This window comes from Natator depressus, chromosome 7 (genome assembly GCF_965152275.1).
Source record: "Natator depressus isolate rNatDep1 chromosome 7, rNatDep2.hap1, whole genome shotgun sequence".
Taxonomy (NCBI): domain Eukaryota; kingdom Metazoa; phylum Chordata; order Testudines; family Cheloniidae; genus Natator; species Natator depressus.
The window spans coordinates 85,004,498-85,025,230 of NC_134240.1; the positions used below are offsets into that span (position 1 = coordinate 85,004,498).

The following is a 20,733-nucleotide window of genomic DNA, read 5'->3' on the forward strand; positions in this document are numbered from 1 at the left end:
CTATAGGCTCACAACACCACGATAGATTGACAACCACAAGAATTAAAAAAATCTGGACTTGTGGACCACGTCTTGAAATAAAAGAGAAAATAGTTTGTGTTTTTAATTTGCGTTTTTGTTTCTAAAAGGTAACTTCTCTAAAGGCCTGGAGTATTGCCACTGACTTCAGCAAGGGGAGGAGAAAACTCCAAGAGACACCAATCAGATCTTGACAAAACCCAGATTTATAAGAAACCACTGTTTCTGTAACTATGGATATTGCTTCACTTGGAAACTACCCCAAAACTGAATAATAAAATGGTGTTTTGCAGATTTTTGAAGTAATAGCATAAAACTCAAGGGAAAATATTTTGTACAAACCTCATTGATTTTTTTATTCTATGCAACTTAAATGTATGCATAGATGTGTGATACATAGGAAGTGGTACACAGATGAATATGGATGGAAGTAACAAAACTAAATGTGTACATAATTCTGAAGTTTACATTTTTGTGAGAAGAACTGAAATTAGCAAAAATAGACACCTAGACATTTATTTCCAGCTAATGCATGCGCTTTTAACATTAGGGAGGGAACAGAACATACCTCTGTTGTAAATTCAAGCTTCACCTCCTAATTGGTTACAACATCTAGAAGGTAATATTGTAGATTCTGGTTGCTTTCATTAAAATATTGTATAAGTTACAAAAAGTAACACTTGTCTGCATTATTGTGGGCTCAAGAATGCTCTTCCCCATCATGATCGGTCAGTATCAAATGTATTCATAGCTTGATTAATGTTGATGATGTTTATACAGACTATGTTACACCTGCAGAGATAATTTCTCTGGGTAATTCTGAGAGAGATTCAAATCCCTCTTACCCAATTTTTTCTTAAATATATCTTGTATAAACAATCATTTTTTTCCCCAAAAATTCAATGCACTTAGCACTAACACTTACAAGCAGAATAAAGTCATGGCAATCAAGTAATTAAATATAAAACATTTACCAGCTTTATTCTTCAGAACTTTTTGTTTTTAATTTTGCCTTAACTTCTGGCAATGAAGAATCTTTAGTTCTTTGAATCTTTATAGTTTTAACTCTTTTTTTTGAAATAACCTTTTTTACGGTTTTCTTCTCTGTTGTAACTCTTGACTTTTTGAGTCTTCTGTTTTTGTAACGTATCAGATCTTCACGTCCAACATCAACCATTTGCTCCTCCCATGACTTCATTTCATTTTCATACCGAACCTTGTCATCTTCAGCAAGCTGTAGATATGTCTGAGAATTGATTTAAAATGTTTCAATAATTTCCTTAGGTAAAATTCTGGCTGTTACTGGAAATGGAAATTCTGCCAAATCCCATGGCATTTCCCCCTTCCCAATGCTCCACAAGAATTTGAAGCATCCCTTTCTTAGAATCAAATTCACTCACAAATGGAAGCAATAAGTTGCTGCATAGTAAGTTATTTATCTCTTTAAACAACATAAGAAAGTCTATTTCAAATTCCTCAGTAACCTCTACCTTCAATTTCCTAAGAGCTGTCATTTCTTCTGCTTCTTGAGACCTTCAGGCTCCCTACACCTTCAGTTTTCCCTCCATCCTAGGGTCTTATGTTGACGTAGAATATTCAGGCAATTGCATATTTTAAAATTTGCAAATGTACTCTTCTGGAATGTTTTAAGCAATTTCAGCTAAACCAGATACAGCATTAGCTGTATGCTCTACTAAACTCATGAGCAGTGAAACCATGTTGAGATTTCAGACTTAATACTTCAATGAGGAAACTGCCTTTTCAATGTTAAATGTTAGAAAAACTATTTGTATGGCATGATGCTTTACCCAGACAGACAAGTCCCCATCTTGAGCTTACAATATAATATACTCTGTCTGCATGAAGGCTTCTTATGAGAGTACATTAGAAGTGTTTTACCTTTTTGCACAGACACATTAGACCTCCAGATAAAATCTTTAACTCCCTTTTCCCCATTGCTAAGTAAATATTAGCTAAGAAATACTATGTTTAGGGGCAGTTAAGGTTACAACAGGACAAATTCCATCCATCCAGAACTTGAGAAGAATGGAAATAAAAAGTTAAGTAGAAAGACTTGTGCATTTCTCTCCATTCAACTGTTGATATGATAATGTACTCCAATTACTCCATAAGGCTTTTGTTTCCAACAAAAACCAAAAATCAATACATGACCTCAACTTCAAATTTGCACTTTAACACAAAACCTTAACACTAAGATCATATTCTTTTATATCAGTTATGCCAACAGATCAGCACATCTGACTGTCACACTCCATGCATTTGGGAAATGATTCTGCCTTACCATTTCTGAGGTCATTAAGGTTTTGCATTGGAGTACAAGTTTGATGAAGCTGGGGTACATAAGGATTACAGCTGGAAAGAGAAACCAAACAGATTTCTGCACAACCAATTTCAAACTCAATTCTCTCTCTAGAAAGGAGTATGAAATATAAAATAGCTGCGTGCTCCACTTACACATTCAAACAAACATTACTTGGACAGAGGAAATTCAGGACAAGGAATGCCAGGTTTAAAAGAAAGTCACGATTAAGAAAGGCCAATTGGGTTTTTATTAGGGCTGTCAAGCGATTAAAAAAATTAATCACACTATTAAACAATAATAGAATACTATTTATTTATATATTTTTGGATGTTTTCAACATTTTCAAATATATTGATTTCAATTACAAAACAGAATATAAAGAGTAAGGTGCCCACTTTATATTTATTTTTGATTACAAGTATTTGCACTGTAAAAAAACAAAAGAAACAGTATTTTTCAAATCACCTAATACAAGTACTGTAATGCAATCGCTTTATCATGAAAGTTGAATTTACAAACATAGAATTAGGTAAAAAACCTGCATTCAAAAATGAAACAAAGTCCATTCAGTCCTACTTTTTGTTCAGCCAATTGGTCAGACAAACAAGTTTGTTTACATTTGCAGGAGATAATGCTGCCCGCTTCTTGTTTACCATATCACCTGAAAGTGAGAACCGACCGTTCGCATAGCATTTTTGTAACTGGCATTGCAAGATATTTACGTGCCAGATGCTCTAAAGATTTGTATGTCCCTTCATGCTTCAACCACCATTCTTGGGGACGTGTCCACGCTGATGATGGGTTCTGCTCGATAACAATCCAAAACAGTACGGACTGACGCATGTTCATTTTCATTATTTGAGTCAGATGCCCCCAGCAGAAGACTGATTTTCTGTTTTGGTGGTTCAGGTTCTGTAGGTTCCGCACTGAAGTGTTGCTCTTTTAAGATTTCTGAAAGCATGCTCCACATCCTGTCCCTCTCAGATTTTGGAAGGCACTTCAGATTCTTAAACCTTGGGTTGAGTGCCATAGCTCTCTTTAGAAATCTCACACTGGTACCTTCTTTGTGTTTTGTGAAATCTGGAGTGAAAGTGTTCTTAAAATGAGCAACATGTCCTGGGTCATCATCTGAGACTGCTATAACATGAAATATATGGCAGAATGCGGGTAAAACAAAGCAGGGGACATACAATTCTCCCCAAAGGAGTTCAGTCACAAATTTGATTAAAAAAAAAAAATGCTTTAAACGAGCATCATCAGCATGGAAGCATATCCTCTGGAATGCTGGTTGAAGCATAAAGGGGCATATTAATATTTTGGCATGTCTGGCATGTAAATACCTTGCAATGCCGGCTACAAAAGTGTCATGTGAATGGCGTGTTCTCACTTTCTGGTGACACTGTAAATAAGAAGAGGGCAGCATTATCTCCTGTAAATGTAAACAAACTTGTTTGTCATAGCAATTGGCTGAACAAGAAGTAGGAATGAGTGGACTTGTAGGCTTTGAAGTTTGACATTGTTTTATTGAGTGCAGATATGTAACAAAAAAAAAAATCTAAATTTGTAAGTAGCACTTCCACAACAAAGATTGCTCTACACTATTTGTATGAGGTGAACTGAAAAATACTTTATCATTTTTACAGTGCAAATATCTAATAAAAAATATACACTTCGATTTCAACTACAACACAGAATACAATATATGTTAAAAATGCAGAAAAACAAAAAATTTAATAAATGTCAACTGGTATTCTATTGTTTAACAGTGCAATTAAAACTGCGATTAATCACGATTAAGTTTTTTAATTGTGATTAATTTTTTTTAGTTAATCGCGTGAGTTAACTGTGATTAATCAACAGCCCTAGTTTTTATACTGTTTTAATGTGGAATGCTTCAAATATTCTTATACACAGATCTGGAGCATCATACCTCAGTGCACCGTTAAAGACAGCAAAAAAAGACACATGAAGTAAGATTTTACCCATGCACATAACAGTGTTATTTTACAATTTCTATTAAACATAGCAAAAGGACTCATTCCCCATAAGAACCAAATCCATTACTAGTTTGAAGTTTTTTAAAAGATCTCATTTCATTTATGAAAGCAAGAAGTTAATTTGAAAAAAATTTAACTGATTAAGTTTTTTCCTTCCATACTCAGGAATCAATATTCCTCCCCAATGACACCCACCCATTCCACTGCTTAATGAAATGTTATCAGTATTTTTTAAAAAGTGGTCACTGTTGTGTTAAGAATCAATATGAGACATTTCAGCTTGAAGTGTAATTGGTTTCAAGAATTTATAAAATAAATGAAAATAAAATCCTTTAGTTAAAGTGCATTTTTTACTATAATAAAAGGTTGGTGTAACTAGAATTTACAAGAGAGTCCCGGAGTCAGAATGACTAAACTGTCGTTCTGTAGTTGGATAACACTTAGCTGGACTGGAGCCTCACAAAAAGCTAGACACATACCTGCTTTTGAGAACTGGATAGATCTTGCCATTCTTCAAATAAATTCTTCATCTTTGCCTACAAAATACAAACTCTCTTAAACGCATGTAAAAAAGTTGGATCATGAGATTCTCAAGGGTATAGGCTAAAAGGGACTAAAGTCCCCCTAAAGCAAAATTAGTTGACAGCTAAATACCTTTGATTCCAGTAAAAACCACCATTCTTCTTGCTCTTAAAATGGAAAGTTGTGCACTGCTTGAGATGGAACAGTATGTGCCAGTACAGAATACCAGCACACACTGTATTTCATGAATAAGCATCAACACGAAAATGACCAAAATCTCCAAAGTGCTATCTGCACTTTACAAATTAGACATCTTGATAATTTCACTCTGTTTGTAAATATTATTTGAACTTTACCTATTTCATGAAGACTTTGACAGTATTTGTAAACTGGCACTAGTAATTTTGACCTTTTTACAGATAGAGAAAGAGGGGTGAATTGACTTGCTCATGGGCACCCAGAACGTCACAGAAAGGGGACTAGAGCCAGGGGGAGCAAACATGGGAAGAAAGACAGAAGAAAAGGGGTAAATATGAGGAAGCTAACTAGGAATACAATTGGTTATGGGGGAAAGTAAGGATAGAAGATGAAGGTGTTTGCTGAATTGGAAGATAGGTAGATGTTAGAATACAGATGGAAAATTGAGGGTACAAGGAAGGTAAGCAGAGAGCAAGAAGAGGAGACTAAACAAGGTGCAATGAAGACACCACTCATAAGTGATAGTCTGACTTTTTGGGAGGTGGATACTTCCCCATCGCTAAAAGTCTGCTTCAATGCAAAAGTGAAACAACAAACAATTTACTAAGACGTTCAAGCATAAATGAGCAAACTTATGGGTAGTCTGCCAAGGGGATCATCTATATATTTCTGTTGTTGTCCATTTAGTTAGTTTTTAAGTGAGGTGAAACTTGGGGGTACGCAAAACAAATCAGACTCCTGGAAAGGATACAGTAGTCTGGAAAGGTTGAGAGCCACTGACCTATACCTTCATGAGACATACAGTTTACACTTACTATTCCTGATCATCTTAGTTCTAGGGAATAAGCTGGTTGATTATATGAATGGACCACCTCAAAGAGAAATGCCTTGCATCACTCGCTGACCCCTCCGTCCATATAATCAAACGTAATTGCAGGATATCAAAGAGTTCCTTCCACTCAGCTGGGAAATTAGTGGCCTTGATATTAAGCATGGGTTAAATATAGTTTTCTATCCAGTCAGATCAACTTTAATCATGATCTAATCTATTTTAATTAGGTGTGCATTTGTAGACCCTGCTGGTGTGCTTTCAGGTAGTGCTGTTTGAAACAGTACTATGTTAAAGTGTACTAGGGAACCTTTATGGCACACTAGCAGGGTCTACACAGACCAATCAACACATTAGCATGCTTTAGAAATCACACCCAGTAGAATGCATTACCCCACTGTATAGACAGGTGCTGATTTGGTTAAACTGGAGCAACCTTCTGTATGGCTTATATATAGTTTAAATCAATTTGGAATAGGCTGAAGCTAATCCAAAATAAGTCACACTTAAACCAAAGTCATCATGTCCACACAAGGGTTTTTACTGACTTACTCCAATCAGTTTAAATTCACACCTGAAGTTAAATTGGTGCAAATTTCTTGTGCAGACAAGGTCTTCATTAAAGTGATGCAATCTTGTGTTTAGACCTAAGAAAGAGGCAGGGAAAGATGGAATTCTCCAGTTACTGAATAAGAGGGAGTAAGGACATGGCTACACTGGAAACTTCAAAACGCTGTCGCGGGAACACTCCCGCAGCAGCACTTTGAAGAAGCTCTCCCAGCACTCCTGGTAATCCACCTCCACGAGGGGATTAGCTTGGAGCCTGTCTACACTAGCGCTTTAAAGCGCTCAGACTTCCTGTGCTCAGGGGGGTGATTTTTCACACCCATGAGCCAGCAAGTTAGAGTGCTATAAAATGTAAGTGTAGACAAGCCCTAAGTCTTCAGAGTGTATACAGTACTGCAAGACTTTCTGATGTATTAAGTCTATGCATCCATTGAGTGGCTCAGTTTGGATAGCAAGCAATTAACAGCAAGCGTTCAACCATGCCCTAAAAATTCCAACTTCTGCCTAGCAAAGGAAGATCCAGAAATACTGAACTATTTGAATTGTTACCTATAAGAGAAGCTAGAACACTTTTCTGAATGCAACAAATTTTTGAAGATAGTCATTTTAACAATGAAGACATCTAAAATTAACCAATTTTGTCTTGTTTACCTGAACTGAAACTCCCTTAGCTTCTTGGAAGTGTTCAGACATAAAAATGTTAAAGCCAGTACGAGGTCTTTTCGGCTTTCCAAGCACTGTTAATTCCTAAAAAATTGTAAGAAGGTAGAAGTTATTTTTCTGTGAATGAGTGAACCCACTGAATATATTTGTTTCAATTCATTTTAGCAAAGCTGATTATACCATTAGCTTTTTATTGGCCATTTTACACTTACTAAAATAAAAAAAAAAGAAGAAGCGTTTTACAAAAAGAAAGATCAATTTCTTACGCAAAATTGCATTGCACTGGGGACAAGAGACCGTTAAGGTTTACACTAACACCAAACTAGTTTTCATTTGTGAACCAACTCATACTTTAACCCAGATTGAGACAATAAGATAGATTTGAGCCCACTGGAGGAAGGGATCGTGACTAGCTACATGAACCGAAGCGTGGAGGGCTGCACTAAACATCTCAGTTTCTTCTGAGGGTCATTTTTATTTGGCTATCAGTGGACTCCTTGAACAAAAATGAGTGGTTAATTTATTAGTAAGGCTACTGCCACATTTCTCTTCAGCAGGTTAACAATTTGCCTTTGATACTAAACACAGCATAAAATTTCTGGTCTTGCCTGGGAACCTCTATTTGTTGGATTGCTCCAGTTGTGATTTTATGATATTTTCAAGCATTGATTAGAGGAAGATAGACAGCTCCTTCTTTAGGACAATGGAGAAGTTGTTTGGTAGTTTCACCTTACTCCTGATCAGGATTTTCCTGCACTCACTGGACAGGCTCTGGACTCATGCTGAGAGGTAACTACATTGCAAAGCATTAGACCAAAACAGTCTGCTTTAAAGAGATTTTCCTGAGTTGTTTCTTCCATTACCTGTAGTTTTAAATCCAAAAGTGCCCCTTCTTCAAGGGAAGATGAAGGTGACACACTGCACCCCGTATTCTTCATAGTATTATTATTATATTATATGATTATAGCATAATGATGTATTTTATGCAAGATAAGTCATGTGAGGTGTCGTTGGAAAAGTTATGATTTGCTGAATAGGATTATCCTATTTGTAGGCATGTATCATTTTTGTATCTGAAGTTATGAATATTGACTGTGTATCTGTATTTCAAATGTAGCTACATCTGGGTGATGCCCACTAGACAAGATGCTTTCAGTCTAGATAGCTCATTGGGAAGGGCGTATTCAGGGCAATGAGCCATTAGGGAAAAAAAACAGGCCTTAAGAGCAGCTTATCTCCCACCTGGTGAGCCTTCCTGAGAACACTCCTAACAGCCTGTAAGTAATGGCTGCTATGACTCTACAAGGACATGTGACCAGGTCACACGATTCTGGATTCCATCTTGGGATGTCAGTATTTTTCCACAAACTGGTCTGGGAACCAAGTTTTGAAACAAAGGGTTCCCGCCATATGCTACAGCTATACACGGCAGGGAGTAACATCATCTGTGGTTCTTCACTCCCCACACAAGACGACTCCTGGAAACACCTGAGGATCAAAGACTGAACTGGGAGAAGTGCTAGACTAAAGGGATTTCTAGCCTGTGTATGAAACAGCTGGGGATTCCAAGCTGTAAAGCAAGCACATCTTGCCCCTTAAGAATCTGCAGCCTGCTTGTATCATCTCTTAGGGTGAGAATCTGCTAATTCATAACCTATCTAGTATAATAAGCTTAGTGTGCGTTTTTTGTTTATTTGCTAGGCAATCTGCTTTGATCTGTTTGCTATCCCTTATAATCACTTAAAATTTAATAACCTAATAAATCTAAACCATTTGTAGTTAATAAAAACTTGTTTTTATTTTAATCTAAACCAGTGAGCTTTCACTGGAGTGCTTAGGGAATATCTCTACTTGTGGTAACCAAGCATGCACTGTTCTCTTCATATTGAGGGAGAGGTGGACCAGATATTAAACCCATATACTGGCCAGAATTGACCAGGGCAGGATGGTACTGCTCTGGGGTCCCAGGCTGGGAAGCTGATGGTTAGAGAGCCTGTGTGTAACTGCAGCTGGGTGTGTCCCTTACCTGTATAAATGCTGGTGAAAGTGTAGGCTGTAGGACTATGCAGCTTGTCACAGCAGTGCAGTGAGAGAGGGAGCCCAGACTGGTGGGTTTGGGGGCTCAGTGGTACTCAAGTTCCAGGTGGCACCCCAGGGTGAACCCATCACAGAAGGAGCGGAAGGAGAATATTTACATTTCTTAATTCTGGAGTTCTTACTCTGATACAAAGGACACGTGAAGTGCCAAGCTTATTACCCCTATCTAGTATAGGTGTTGGTGGCTACAATGGTTTTGAGGAGGCTTAATCAACTGGATGACATCCTGGAGCTGCCAAATTCGGGGGCTGGTGGACTGAATGCTCATGGAAAGCTATTTCCAGGACACCTCCGGTGTTGCTGCTCCCTCCTGACAGGCCTCCTCCAGGACACCGTCCATATGAGAAATAACTGGAGCAGAGCACTTGCTACCTAGTCACTGTTACTTGTTCTTTTTGCTGGAATTATCTACCATCTTCACCCTTGGCAGAGGGGACTGTTCCAGGCGGTGGCAAATCAGGATTAATACGTGGCTTCGCAGCATCTGCAACCAAATATTGCAGGACTGTGCTGATTCTCATGCACCAGAAGGTGAAACTGGCTGGTCTATTTTCATGGTCTCAGTTAAGTGAAATGGAAAAAAGTATAGCATAGTGAGAAGCAAATTAAATAGAGTAATCAATTAATAAACCCAACTATTATGGGAAACATCAGTAATGATTTAAGTACGATTTTTAACCTGACAGCATTCCTTTAAAACATTATTTCTAGCCTTGCATTGTAATCATGGTCCATGTCTAATAACCATTTGAAACAACCAGATTAATACATTTAAGTTACCTTAAAAGTGAAAATGAAATCACATTTTGAGTACTTACCCTCTTTTTCCTCATTGCTTTTCTTTTTGCCCGTTTTTGTCTCCTTTCTTCTTTCAAAGCTATTATCTGGGCTGGACTTAACTGTGCTTTGTATATGGCCAGCTCTTCTTTGTATGCTTGCCTCTCTACCTTTGCAGCTGCTTCATATGTCTATAAGCACAAAAACCATGAAAGCAACCAAAGAAAGCAAACATAACTGACAATTTCAGCTAAACATTCTACCTTTAAAACAGTGACTCTCAACCTCTCCAGACAACTGTACCCCTTTCAGGAGTCCTATTTGTTTTGCGTATCCCCAAATTTCACCTCACTTAAAAACTACTTGCTTACAAAATCAGACATAAAAATACAAGTGACCCAGCACACTATTATTGAAAAATTGCTTACTTTCTCATTTTTACCATATAATTATAAAATTAATCAACTGGAATATAAATACTGTACTTACATTTCAGTGTACAGAGCAGTATAAACAAGTCATTGTCTATGAAATTTTAGTTTGTACTGACTTCATTAATGCTTTTTATGTAGTCTGTTATACAAAAACACAAATATCTAGATGAACTTATATATCCCCTGGAAGACCTCTGCATACCCCCAAGAATATGAGTACCCCTGGTTGAGAACCACTGCTTTAAAACATTCTAAAGATCAAACAGCCTTCCAAACCATGCAGGCTATAGCAGGATACAGATGTTGATCTGCCATGCAGTAAACAGAATCATCAGGCTTCAGAGCCCCTAGAAATAATCAGTGCAGCAGAGATGCACATCATCTCTAGCAAAGAAGAGTTCTTGTAACATGAGCCCCCACCTCCCATGTGTAACAGCCCCATATCTTTGTCCTGCCCCTCCTTTTCCAGGGGGGACATAATCCATGGGCGTTAGTCTTCAGGATGAAGTAACCTCATGATGTACACAAGAGTAATTCGATATAACTAGTCTTTAGACCCTCTGCCATGCATGTATCCTATGAATTCACAGCAACTGTATCAATGGTACATACCATTTACACCATCATTTGGACTGAAAACCTAACCAATATGTTAGGTATCATTATGTCATATTCCATTACTTAAGTGCTAATGCAGCAACTACACCAGTGATGGGTCTCCTAATATCTCTGAATGCTCCTGACTGGCCTTCAGAGACAGGTGTAACAACTCAGAGCACACTAGCTCTGTCACTTGTCAAGCTGGCTGCATGCAAGCCCAAGAACAGCCGAGGAGTTACTCTCCTGATTTCCCCTAAATACCACCCTATTCCCTCCTCTCACATCCCAATTTCAATATCAAAAGGATACCAAAGTAATGAAAAATTAAAGATTTCACTGAAGTTGTTTGTGAGGATTTCAGTAGCGTGCGCAGCAATACAATCTTCCTGCTAATCATGACCACTTCCCATTCTCCTGGAGAGGGTGAGAAATTTAACTAGCAGCATCCCCCAGAAGTACTTACTTTCAATCAATCTTCAAGCCTGGTGCAGTCGCATGAGCAATCTATTTTAGGCCAGTTCTTGTTCTGACATTATAGCTTCTCATGGCACAAATACAAACAAATTAGATGTTTGGTAAGTGATGTAACAACTATTGCAGCAGCATCTGGAAAAGTCAAGTGCATCTATTCACCATCAAGATGGTAACAGGATACCAGACTGTGCTTTTGAGTGCCACAGGGGCAGGACAACGAGGTGAAGAAACCCCAGTAGTAAAGATGTAGGTTAAACTGCCCATGACCACAAGGTATCCTATTGTAACAAAGAAGGATCATACAGTTGTTCTGAGGGCCATGGAGGAGCTGATCAGGAGAGACTAGAGGATGTAGATCTGAGTTGACTATCTGACAAGAAAAGCATCGATCCAAAATATAGTCCTACATCATCTGTTGCTCCTGTTCCTTAGAAAGGTTGTGTCTGATGGATTGCCTAAGAGGCAAACTATTTCAGAAAAGAGGCATCTTGACTTTAGCTGGCTTTCTTATGTGGTTTTGAGACAAAATTGTGAAGTAAGCTGTCTTGACAGTCAATGTGGCCAAGGCCCTGCCTTCACGCCTAATTGTTGGAAGAGCAATGCCAGCCAGGACTGGGAAGTTGGAGGCTGGAGCTCTCAGGGTCACACCGGTGATGATCTGAAGAGCAAAGCTGATCGTTGAGACCAGTGTGACATACTGATGACTGGTGCCCCATGCTGCCGCACAGTATTTGGCAGGTGCAATAATTAGCACCTTGTGAGCACTAGCGCCCTATGAGCTGCTAGCAAGCCTGTGGAGGAGTGCAAATTTCAATTGAATTTTAGTGTGTCTTCTCAATGTTGTCAAAAGGACACAGAGAACAGTTTAGCTGTATCCCCAAATAAGTAGGGTATGGTAAAAAAAAAAAAAGAAAAAAAAAATCAGCTGATTGTTCAGAAAGGCCTGCGGCTATCGATGAGCTAACCAGTAGGCAAGATGGAAATGAGATGACGCTGTCTTTGTGTGTTTAGTTTAAGTCATCACTTTGAAAAATACCTGACCAGATGTCAAGGTCAGATGACAGGCAGGACTCCAGTTCCTCAGAGCTCCTTTCTGGCTATTACCAAGCAGATGTCATCAGCATATATGAACTTGGTTGCCGAGTTGGTCGGCTGGTCAGCTGTATATATACACTAAGAACATCAGCACAAGTACAGATTTCTGGGGAAGTCTTGTTTATACAATATGGGCCAGTTGATGAAAGGCAAAGCCAACCTATGGGACAAGTGTTTCAAGCCCACATATCTCAATTGAAGCTCTTTAGATTCCTGGAATGATTTTCAACAGGGGGAAAAAAAAAAAAATCAGCCATTTGGACAGCTTTTGTAAAACCTAGGGGAAGGTGAAATCTTCCCCTGTGAGTTGCTGTCATAGCATTCCTCTGTAGTAGGGAATTATTTGGCATCAAGTACGTACGTCAACCTTCCAAGGGCAAATAGCAGCCCTAGTGCAAGACGCAAAGACCGCTAGAGCCTCTGTGCTGAGAGCTCTGACATTAGAGGTCTGAGTTAGGACACATTAACCTCTGCAAAAGCTCTCCAACCATCACAAGAGTTCCTATATCTGCTGTTGCACAGCAAAGGGAACGCCTTGAAGTCAAGATTGCGGGCTTTGAGATGGACCAAGAATGATTGAGCCAGATTAACAAGGACATCACCATCTCCTTTCCACTTCAAGCACATGAGAGAAAAGCAAAAAATCTAAACAGGTCTTGACAGAGACCTTCATGGAGCCAGGGTTTCAAAAGAAAGAGGTTATTGGCCCTCTCCTGGCACCTCCAGGCTCAGCCTCTCATAAAGATGCTCTGCCTTATCCGATGAGCAGAAGTTCATTACAAAAGTGGAGTACAGAGGTCCAAGAGCACCAAGAAGCTCATGCTCAGTGAAGTCATTGGTTTTGCTTGTGGTGGCATAGAGTGCTTTGGTGGTGAAGCTGCCCTGGTGGGCTTACTGGGGTGGAAGGAAGTTTGCAATTTGCTGAGAGAAGGACAGAACCAAAGAAAATAAACACCACACTGCAAAACAGGTGTATTTGGTGCAGGAATAACAAGGCAGCCTTAACAAGTGCTGGAGTGCCAAAGTAGTGCAGAGTACCAGAAGCTACTTGCACTCAAGCGCCAAAGCAGGTGTCAAAGTGCTGAGTCACCAAAGTACCCAAAGCAAAGGCCTCAAAAATATAGTTAACAGGGCGGATATGACAGGAAAGCAGAGAGGAAACCTGAAGATAAATACCTGATATGTTACTGGAAACTCGGGCAATGGACAGTCGGGTGCTGCCTCCAACAGGGAGTTCCTTTGATAACTGTAGTCAAGAAGGAACTGGCTTGGAATGTTCCAAGGGCAGCATTTATATTCTGCAGTGGGTAGCAACTGCACCAGGGACCTAGCTCATACTCTACCTCTCTACTGCTGCCCTCAAGGATCAAAAGGAGAGGTAACGGACAAGTTTCCCAGTCTTGCACTGAGAAGTTAACACCTACAACTGAAAAATCTCACACAGATAGTACCTTTAGAGAAATTACTTTCAACAGATTAGAGCCTAAACTCCAGGATAATAATCTCATCAGGAGGAAAGACTGTACTATGTGATCTCGTACAAAATGTGAGTCATTTACCATAACAGCACAAAGACAGGAGACCAAGAGAAACAGGAAACATACAGGTTAGTATAATCACGTGGGACCCCTCTGAATAGCTATTTTCTATAATACATCAAGTTTAGATGCTATATCTGAGCAACAAGATTTATGCAGTTTATTTCACTTGTGTATTACAAAGCACATAGATTTAATACTATTACAATTAAAATCAAAATTAGAATCCTTGTAATAGTTTTCCCCCCAAAAAATACAACCAATAGAAATCTAAACATCTTAAATACTTCAGCTTGCTTCTTCCACGAACACCTAAGGGAAAAAAAGTCCATTAACAGCAGGCCCCAAAAGTTAAAGCCAGGTTTCTTGTGGAAGGAAAAAAAAAGAGTTCCAGATCTGAAGTCCCTTTCTTAGAAAATGCCCTACCAAAAGCCCACTTCCACACCTCTAGATATCACACAGTGACAGACAAATTTTGAGTTAATCAGATTCCAAACCATTTAGAATTTTATATCTTAAAACCAGCACCTTGGACTCCACCCTGAAACAAAACGGCAGTTAATGAAGATCACAGAGCATCGGTGTTATGCATTCCTGGTATGAAATATTAATATGTGCTAACACATTCAATACTAACTTAAGTTATGGATGGTAGGAAGATGTAGATATATAGAGAGGACAATAGTCTAGCCTAAAGGTGACAGATATGAATAACTGTAGCAAATTATTCATCTGGGAAAAAAAACACTGTTGCACTTGTCTCATCCGGCCAATATAGAACAGAGTGTTTCAGACCACAATTGCTACCTGAGCATCCATGAGCCATCCAGGATCTATAAAAATCCCTAAATTGTAAATCTATGCTACAAATAGCACCATGTACCCTCAGGGGTGTCACTATAGCCTTTGCCAATCCTTCCAACTGCTTAATAACCTACAAGTACTATTTTGGCTTTCTCTGGATTGAACCTCAGCCAGCTCTCCTGGAGATACCAAGTAATATGTCCCAATAGGATCAGATGAGGAAAAAAACCAGAGCTTTTTCTCAACACACTGAAAAACACAATGGCACATATTTCCTTCCTAACCATCACAATAACTACATATATTAATTGATCAAAGGGGAGTAAAACAGAACCTTGTAGAATCCCATGACACTTCTCTCAGGGAAGATGAGCAACTGTCCAAAGTACTATCCTTTCATAATGAGAATTCCCAGAGAAGTTAAGCCATTTGCTAAGGACTGCAAATCAGTCAACACCACTTTATGATCAAGTGTTCAAGGCAACAGTTCAAAAAGAATCAGTACACACTTTATCCTTGTTCATCGTTAGTAAGAGAAATCAATTTCTGCAATACCATATGTCCCATATCCAGGTCTAAAACCTGAGTGATGAGGTGGTCCTAAAAATCTGAGAACTCCAGATACTATAAATTGCCATGCTACAAACTTTTCAACAAATTTTCCTTCGATAAGACACACCAAACCCAGCCAACATAAAGATGAGACTCAATATTCAACTGAAAGAGCATAAAACAAAAGAAAAAAAAATCAAGCTTACTTGTTTCTCTGACACTGGTAACTCTTTCCAAGCATATGCAATTTTTTTTGCTATCTCCAAAATGCTCACATCTGTGAAACAAAAGAAAATTTTAACTTCTTTGTTTACAAGGAAGAGAGTAAGAAAATTGAACCTGATTTAATGCTTAAAATGTTCTTCGTTTTCCCCAGGAAAGAATTTGCTACTGGTATTTTTCTGCCACAGACATTCTTTTTCCATAAAACCTGTCCTAACATGCCAGTATGAGAAACTGAACACCAGGTGAATAAAATAGCTTTTCTTTTATTCCTAACAGAAAGATTAAATGTCACTATTTCAGAAACAGGCATTTTTTTTGTGTGTGACCTACACAGAAATTTTTAGAAGTTGGGCTTATGTTTCTTTTTTCTTCTTTACGCTGCATACTGAAAGAGTTTTTTGTTTGTTTTTTTAAAGTTTAAAAAGTTTCTCCTTGTTTTTGTTTTGGTTTCTTACTTAGAAATACCAGGATAGTCAAGTCTCAACTTCCCTCGTTTTGCCAGACGATCTGCTGAAATACACCAGGTACAGGTTCAGCTTTACACCTTAACTGAATGAGAAGTGGTGTTGAATCTTCAAATGGCAGGTACTTCATCTAAAATGTCAATCACTGAAGTGTTAACCAATCCCCAATTTCTCTCTAAACTATTGTTTGGGGATCTGCCTAAAATGCCCTTCCCTTCTCAATTAGCTTTCACTCCTTATTTCTGTAATATCATCATGTCACAAATCTTTCAATCAGAAAGTTTTTCAGGTCAAACAAGACTTGAACTTGTAAAATAGAAGCAGTTAAAAGATTTTTGTCAACAAAAATTTTAAGGCTTTCTTTAAACATCCTAGTGAGGGAAAGGGCACAGGCTCAATTCCTCCCCGCCAACACACTTTTGCAGGTCACCTTTCCAAAAATGCCAGTTCTGCTTTTCCACTATTGACATGACTGAACCTAAGCATTCCGTAAGTAATTCAGGCTCAAAAAGTATAGGAGGACAAGACAGATCTAGAATACATGGGTCAGCCTCTCCTTTCACACTCCACTCAACAATGCCACATTTTGCCATGGATTATTAGCTTTTCGGAGAAAAGAAGGATAACTTTATCAAGATGAAGAAGAATACTACTTTATCAGGTCTACAAAAAACTGTGTGTGCCCATGGAATGGAATATACTAATCTGCAGACAAAGGTTTTGTCTACACTACCAAGTTTTGTCGACAAAACTTATGTTGACACCAAAAGGTCGACAAAAAACAAAATCGCAAAAGGGTGTTCACACTTGCTTCCTCTGTCGACAGATCACGTCCACATTGTGGGCACCATCATCAACAGAGTGAGCAATGCACTGTGGGTATGTATCCCACAGTGCAGTGTTGTGGGAAGGCAGAGCTGATCACTGCACATCTTGGGAGGAGTCCCTCCATGTTCTCCCACAGCCTCCTCAGCTGCCGGGAGCAGCATCATGAGTAGCTCTGTGAGCTCTCTGTGCTGAGGAATGTCAAAGCAGGGGCTGCTGTGTTCCTAGTGCAGGGCAGAACAGGAGCATTCCAATGATTTGCTCTTTGTTCCCCAAAGGGAGCAGCACACTCAAATGTCATATACTTGGCCCTGCAGTTTTGAAAGGGGAGGGGCGCGTGGTGCTATTTGTAGCATAGATTTACAATTTAGTGATTTTTATAGATTCTGGATGGCTCATGGATGCTCAGGCAGCAATTGTCGCATCTGGCCAATATAGAAGAGTGTTTCAGACCATAAGTGCAACAGTGTTTTTTTCCCAGATAAATAATATGTTACAGTTATTCATATCTGTCACCTTTAGGCTAGACTATTGTCCTTTCTCTACGTCTATATCTTCCTACCATCTATAACTTAAGTTAGCATTAAATGTGTTAGCACATCTTAATATTTCATACCAGGAATGCATAATGCTCTGTGATCTGCATTAACTGCCGTTTAGTTTCAGGGTGGTGCCCAAAGTGGTTTTTGGCAACAAAACTTGGTAGTGTAGACAAAGCCTAAGTCACAGAAATGGATCACGCACTGGGATCTGGGTAGGTAACTGAACGAGAACTTCAAGCATATTTTTATAGGAGAACTTTCTGATTACAACCTCTCTACAGCCAAATGACTTAAGAATTCTCAACTGTTTATAATTTAAAGTGAGTTACCTCAAAACTTGTCCAAGATAATCAAACCCTAATTTAGTTTCAGTACTTTAAAATAATCATTTCTATATACAGTAATCCTCAATTAGACCAAGTTTCCTCATTCTCAAATGATTTTTTCCATATCAGAACATCATTCAATTTTGCAGCTCTCACTGGCTACGAATAGGAATGAAAGCCTGATCTGGTGCTCATTAACACATGCATACTTTAGGACAACTAACAATATTCAAGGGAAAGACACCCACTCTTAAAAATATTTGCCCTTTCCCAATTTAGGTCATGGACAGACCCACCATTTTCAAAGCCCAGCAAATTACTAGATAAAGCATCAGGATAAAAGCTTGTACTGGGCATTGGTACATAATCAAAAATTATCTTTTTAGTATCCATGAAAATAAATATTCACATGCAATGCGAGAATGCTAATCATTACAACGCAAAATATTTAATCGGGTTCTTTTTTGAAGTTCTCATTTTAAGTACCCTATCAATATAACAAATATTTATTCTACTCTGAATGAATTAAAATTCAAAGTTTTTTAGAGCGAATATAAAGTATGGGCAGTATGTGTATCTAACATCCAATCCTGATATTTAATTTTACTGGATTTTATCACTTTAATATGTTCTTTTAAAGTTAATAAAGTTGTTATTCATATAATATTTAGTTTGATTCAAATACTCGTCTAATTTTTTAGCCAAAGAAAACTGAAAAAAGGGCTCACGCATCTGAAATAAAACTGGGTTCAATAAACAGAACACATTTTAACTAATTCATACTAAAATAAAATTTTATTTACGTTGCTAATCAGTTTCTGAAAAAAATAAGTTATTCTAATACCAAATTTCTTTAAAGAGTTCCTTACCTGGATTTTGTTCCCTAAAAATGGGCTGCTGATCTTTTACAAAACGAAAGTAGGCCGTTAAGGGTCGCTTTGGAGGATTATCGGAACTGATCTGTTTTGAAAACCACTTCTCCACTGAGTATGTAGTGCTGCATCTTTAACACACACCAAGTTATCAGATATTAAAAATATATCAATATGTAAACTCAGCTGTAAATTACACTTCAAAATAACGTGACCATTAGTTTACAATCCAAAAGTAAACAGTATTACCAGACTCCAGAATAAGCCCACAACTAACATTTACAGCCCATCATGTTCCCAGCCAAAAGGCACAGGAGCTCCCCCAGAAACAACTCCGCATTTGTAACCAGGCTTGGGTCAGCCACTTCCAACATGCGGAAAGCGTCTATCACCCCCATCCAAGGACACGCTCCCTCCCAGGAACAAAGAGGGCCACAGGGCAGAAGGGGGAGAAGGGAAGGATGCGCGGAGGGTGCCCGAAGGGGTGCGGCGGCCAGGGAGGGGACGATGCGCGGACGGTGCCCGCAGGGTCCGGCGGCGCGGGACGGAGACAGGGACGCTGCGCTGGGGGTACCCGGGGGTGCTGCCGATAGGGGGAAGGCGGAGCGAGAAGACGAGACGAGGGCGGCTGGGGCGGGATGCAGACGAATGCGCCGGGAGGACCAAATGCGCCCGGCTCACTCCAAAGTTTCGCCACTAGCCCCGGGCGGCGCCTTCACCTGAGAATGTGCCGGGCGCTGGGAAAAGCGGCCAGGGCCCGGCCCAGCAGCGCGACCGCCATAGCACAGGCAGACAAAAACAGGACGCAGGTCCCCTCAGAGCCGCGCGCGCTGCTGGCGCGGTGCAATGTGGGAAGAAGCGGGCCCCGCCTCTTTGATGGAACAGGGCCTCAAGACAGATAGTCCCCAAAGCGCATGCTCCGAACCGTCCCCCGGCCGGCGAGAGGAGAGGAGGAGAACGGCGCGTGCAAAGGGCGGGGGGTGAGCTGGAAGTTCGGCGCGCCCCCTCCTGTAGCGGCTTCCGGGGGGATCCAGTAGCGGCTGGGTCCCTCCCCCGCGAGGCTCGGGCTCAGGCCAGCACCTCAAGCCCAGCTGGCCCCGTTTAGGTGTTATCCGAGCTGTTCAGTGCCCTATGACGGATCTTGAGCCGGCCCCTCCCCCAAAGATTTGCGAGCTAGAGGAGAAACAGAGGCAGACAAGTGATTTACGGAGCCTTTTCCTATGATGTGTGGGCACTGTGCAGCCTTCCAATGCGCCTTCCGTCGCCCACACCGTGCCCTTTCTTTGACTCGGTTAGCTCAGATTGGAATTGCGCAGGAATAGCTCACGGCTCACATACCAGTTTTTAGGCAGCTATCCCCGCTGAAATAAATATATTCTGCCTTTTAAAAGAAAAGTCGATCCAATACAGGTATTTGAAGAAACTCACGTGGGTGATCTTGGCATCTTTTATATGCTGTCAGAAAGCATGCATTAAAGTTACGATTTTTCTCTAAAGCTACTGTCTGTACAGGATTCTCACACTTAAGTTTTAGCCTCTTAGTGTGAAACTGGCAGAGCTTCCCTAGTGTTACTCAGAGACAAGGTGGGTTAATTTATTGGATCAAATTTACTTCTGTGACAAGCTCTCAAGCCACACAGCTCTTCTTCAGTTGTGGCTTGAAAGCTTGTCTCCCTCTCTCTCTCTCACACACACACATAAGTTGGTCCATTGTAAGATATTACCTCACCCACCATGTCCCTTTAATATCCTATGGGATTCTCACACAGCTACAACAACTACATTGCATATACAGCTCTGTTGAGGGCAGCAGTAGCTGCAAAGAGTGCAAATCAGACAAGCCTCTATTGGCTGTCATGTGCTATCTGCAGGAGAGTGTATGTGCTGTCCTTGACCTTTCAATTTATTCTTTACCGTAATGAAATAGCTTTCAGGACAAGCCTGCACCTCAGGAGCCACTGTTTCATCTCTTTAGCAGATCCTAACCAACT

At 39.7% G+C, this 20,733-nt stretch overlaps 1 protein-coding gene across 1 annotated transcript; it reads right to left on the reverse strand.

Moving 5' to 3' along the window:
* Nucleotides 1-363: 363 nt before the first annotated feature.
* TFAM (transcription factor A, mitochondrial) lies at nucleotides 364-19,618 on the reverse strand. The gene is made up of 7 exons (XM_074958993.1): nucleotides 19,462-19,618; nucleotides 18,740-18,873; nucleotides 15,695-15,765; nucleotides 10,033-10,182; nucleotides 7,106-7,201; nucleotides 4,818-4,874; nucleotides 364-1,264 (listed from the first exon to the last, which is right to left on the reverse strand). The coding sequence occupies exons 1-7, from the start codon at nucleotides 19,521-19,523 to the stop codon at nucleotides 998-1,000; spliced, it is 837 nt and encodes a 278-aa protein (XP_074815094.1). The 5' UTR covers nucleotides 19,524-19,618; the 3' UTR covers nucleotides 364-997.
* Nucleotides 19,619-20,733: the final 1,115 nt, after the last annotated feature.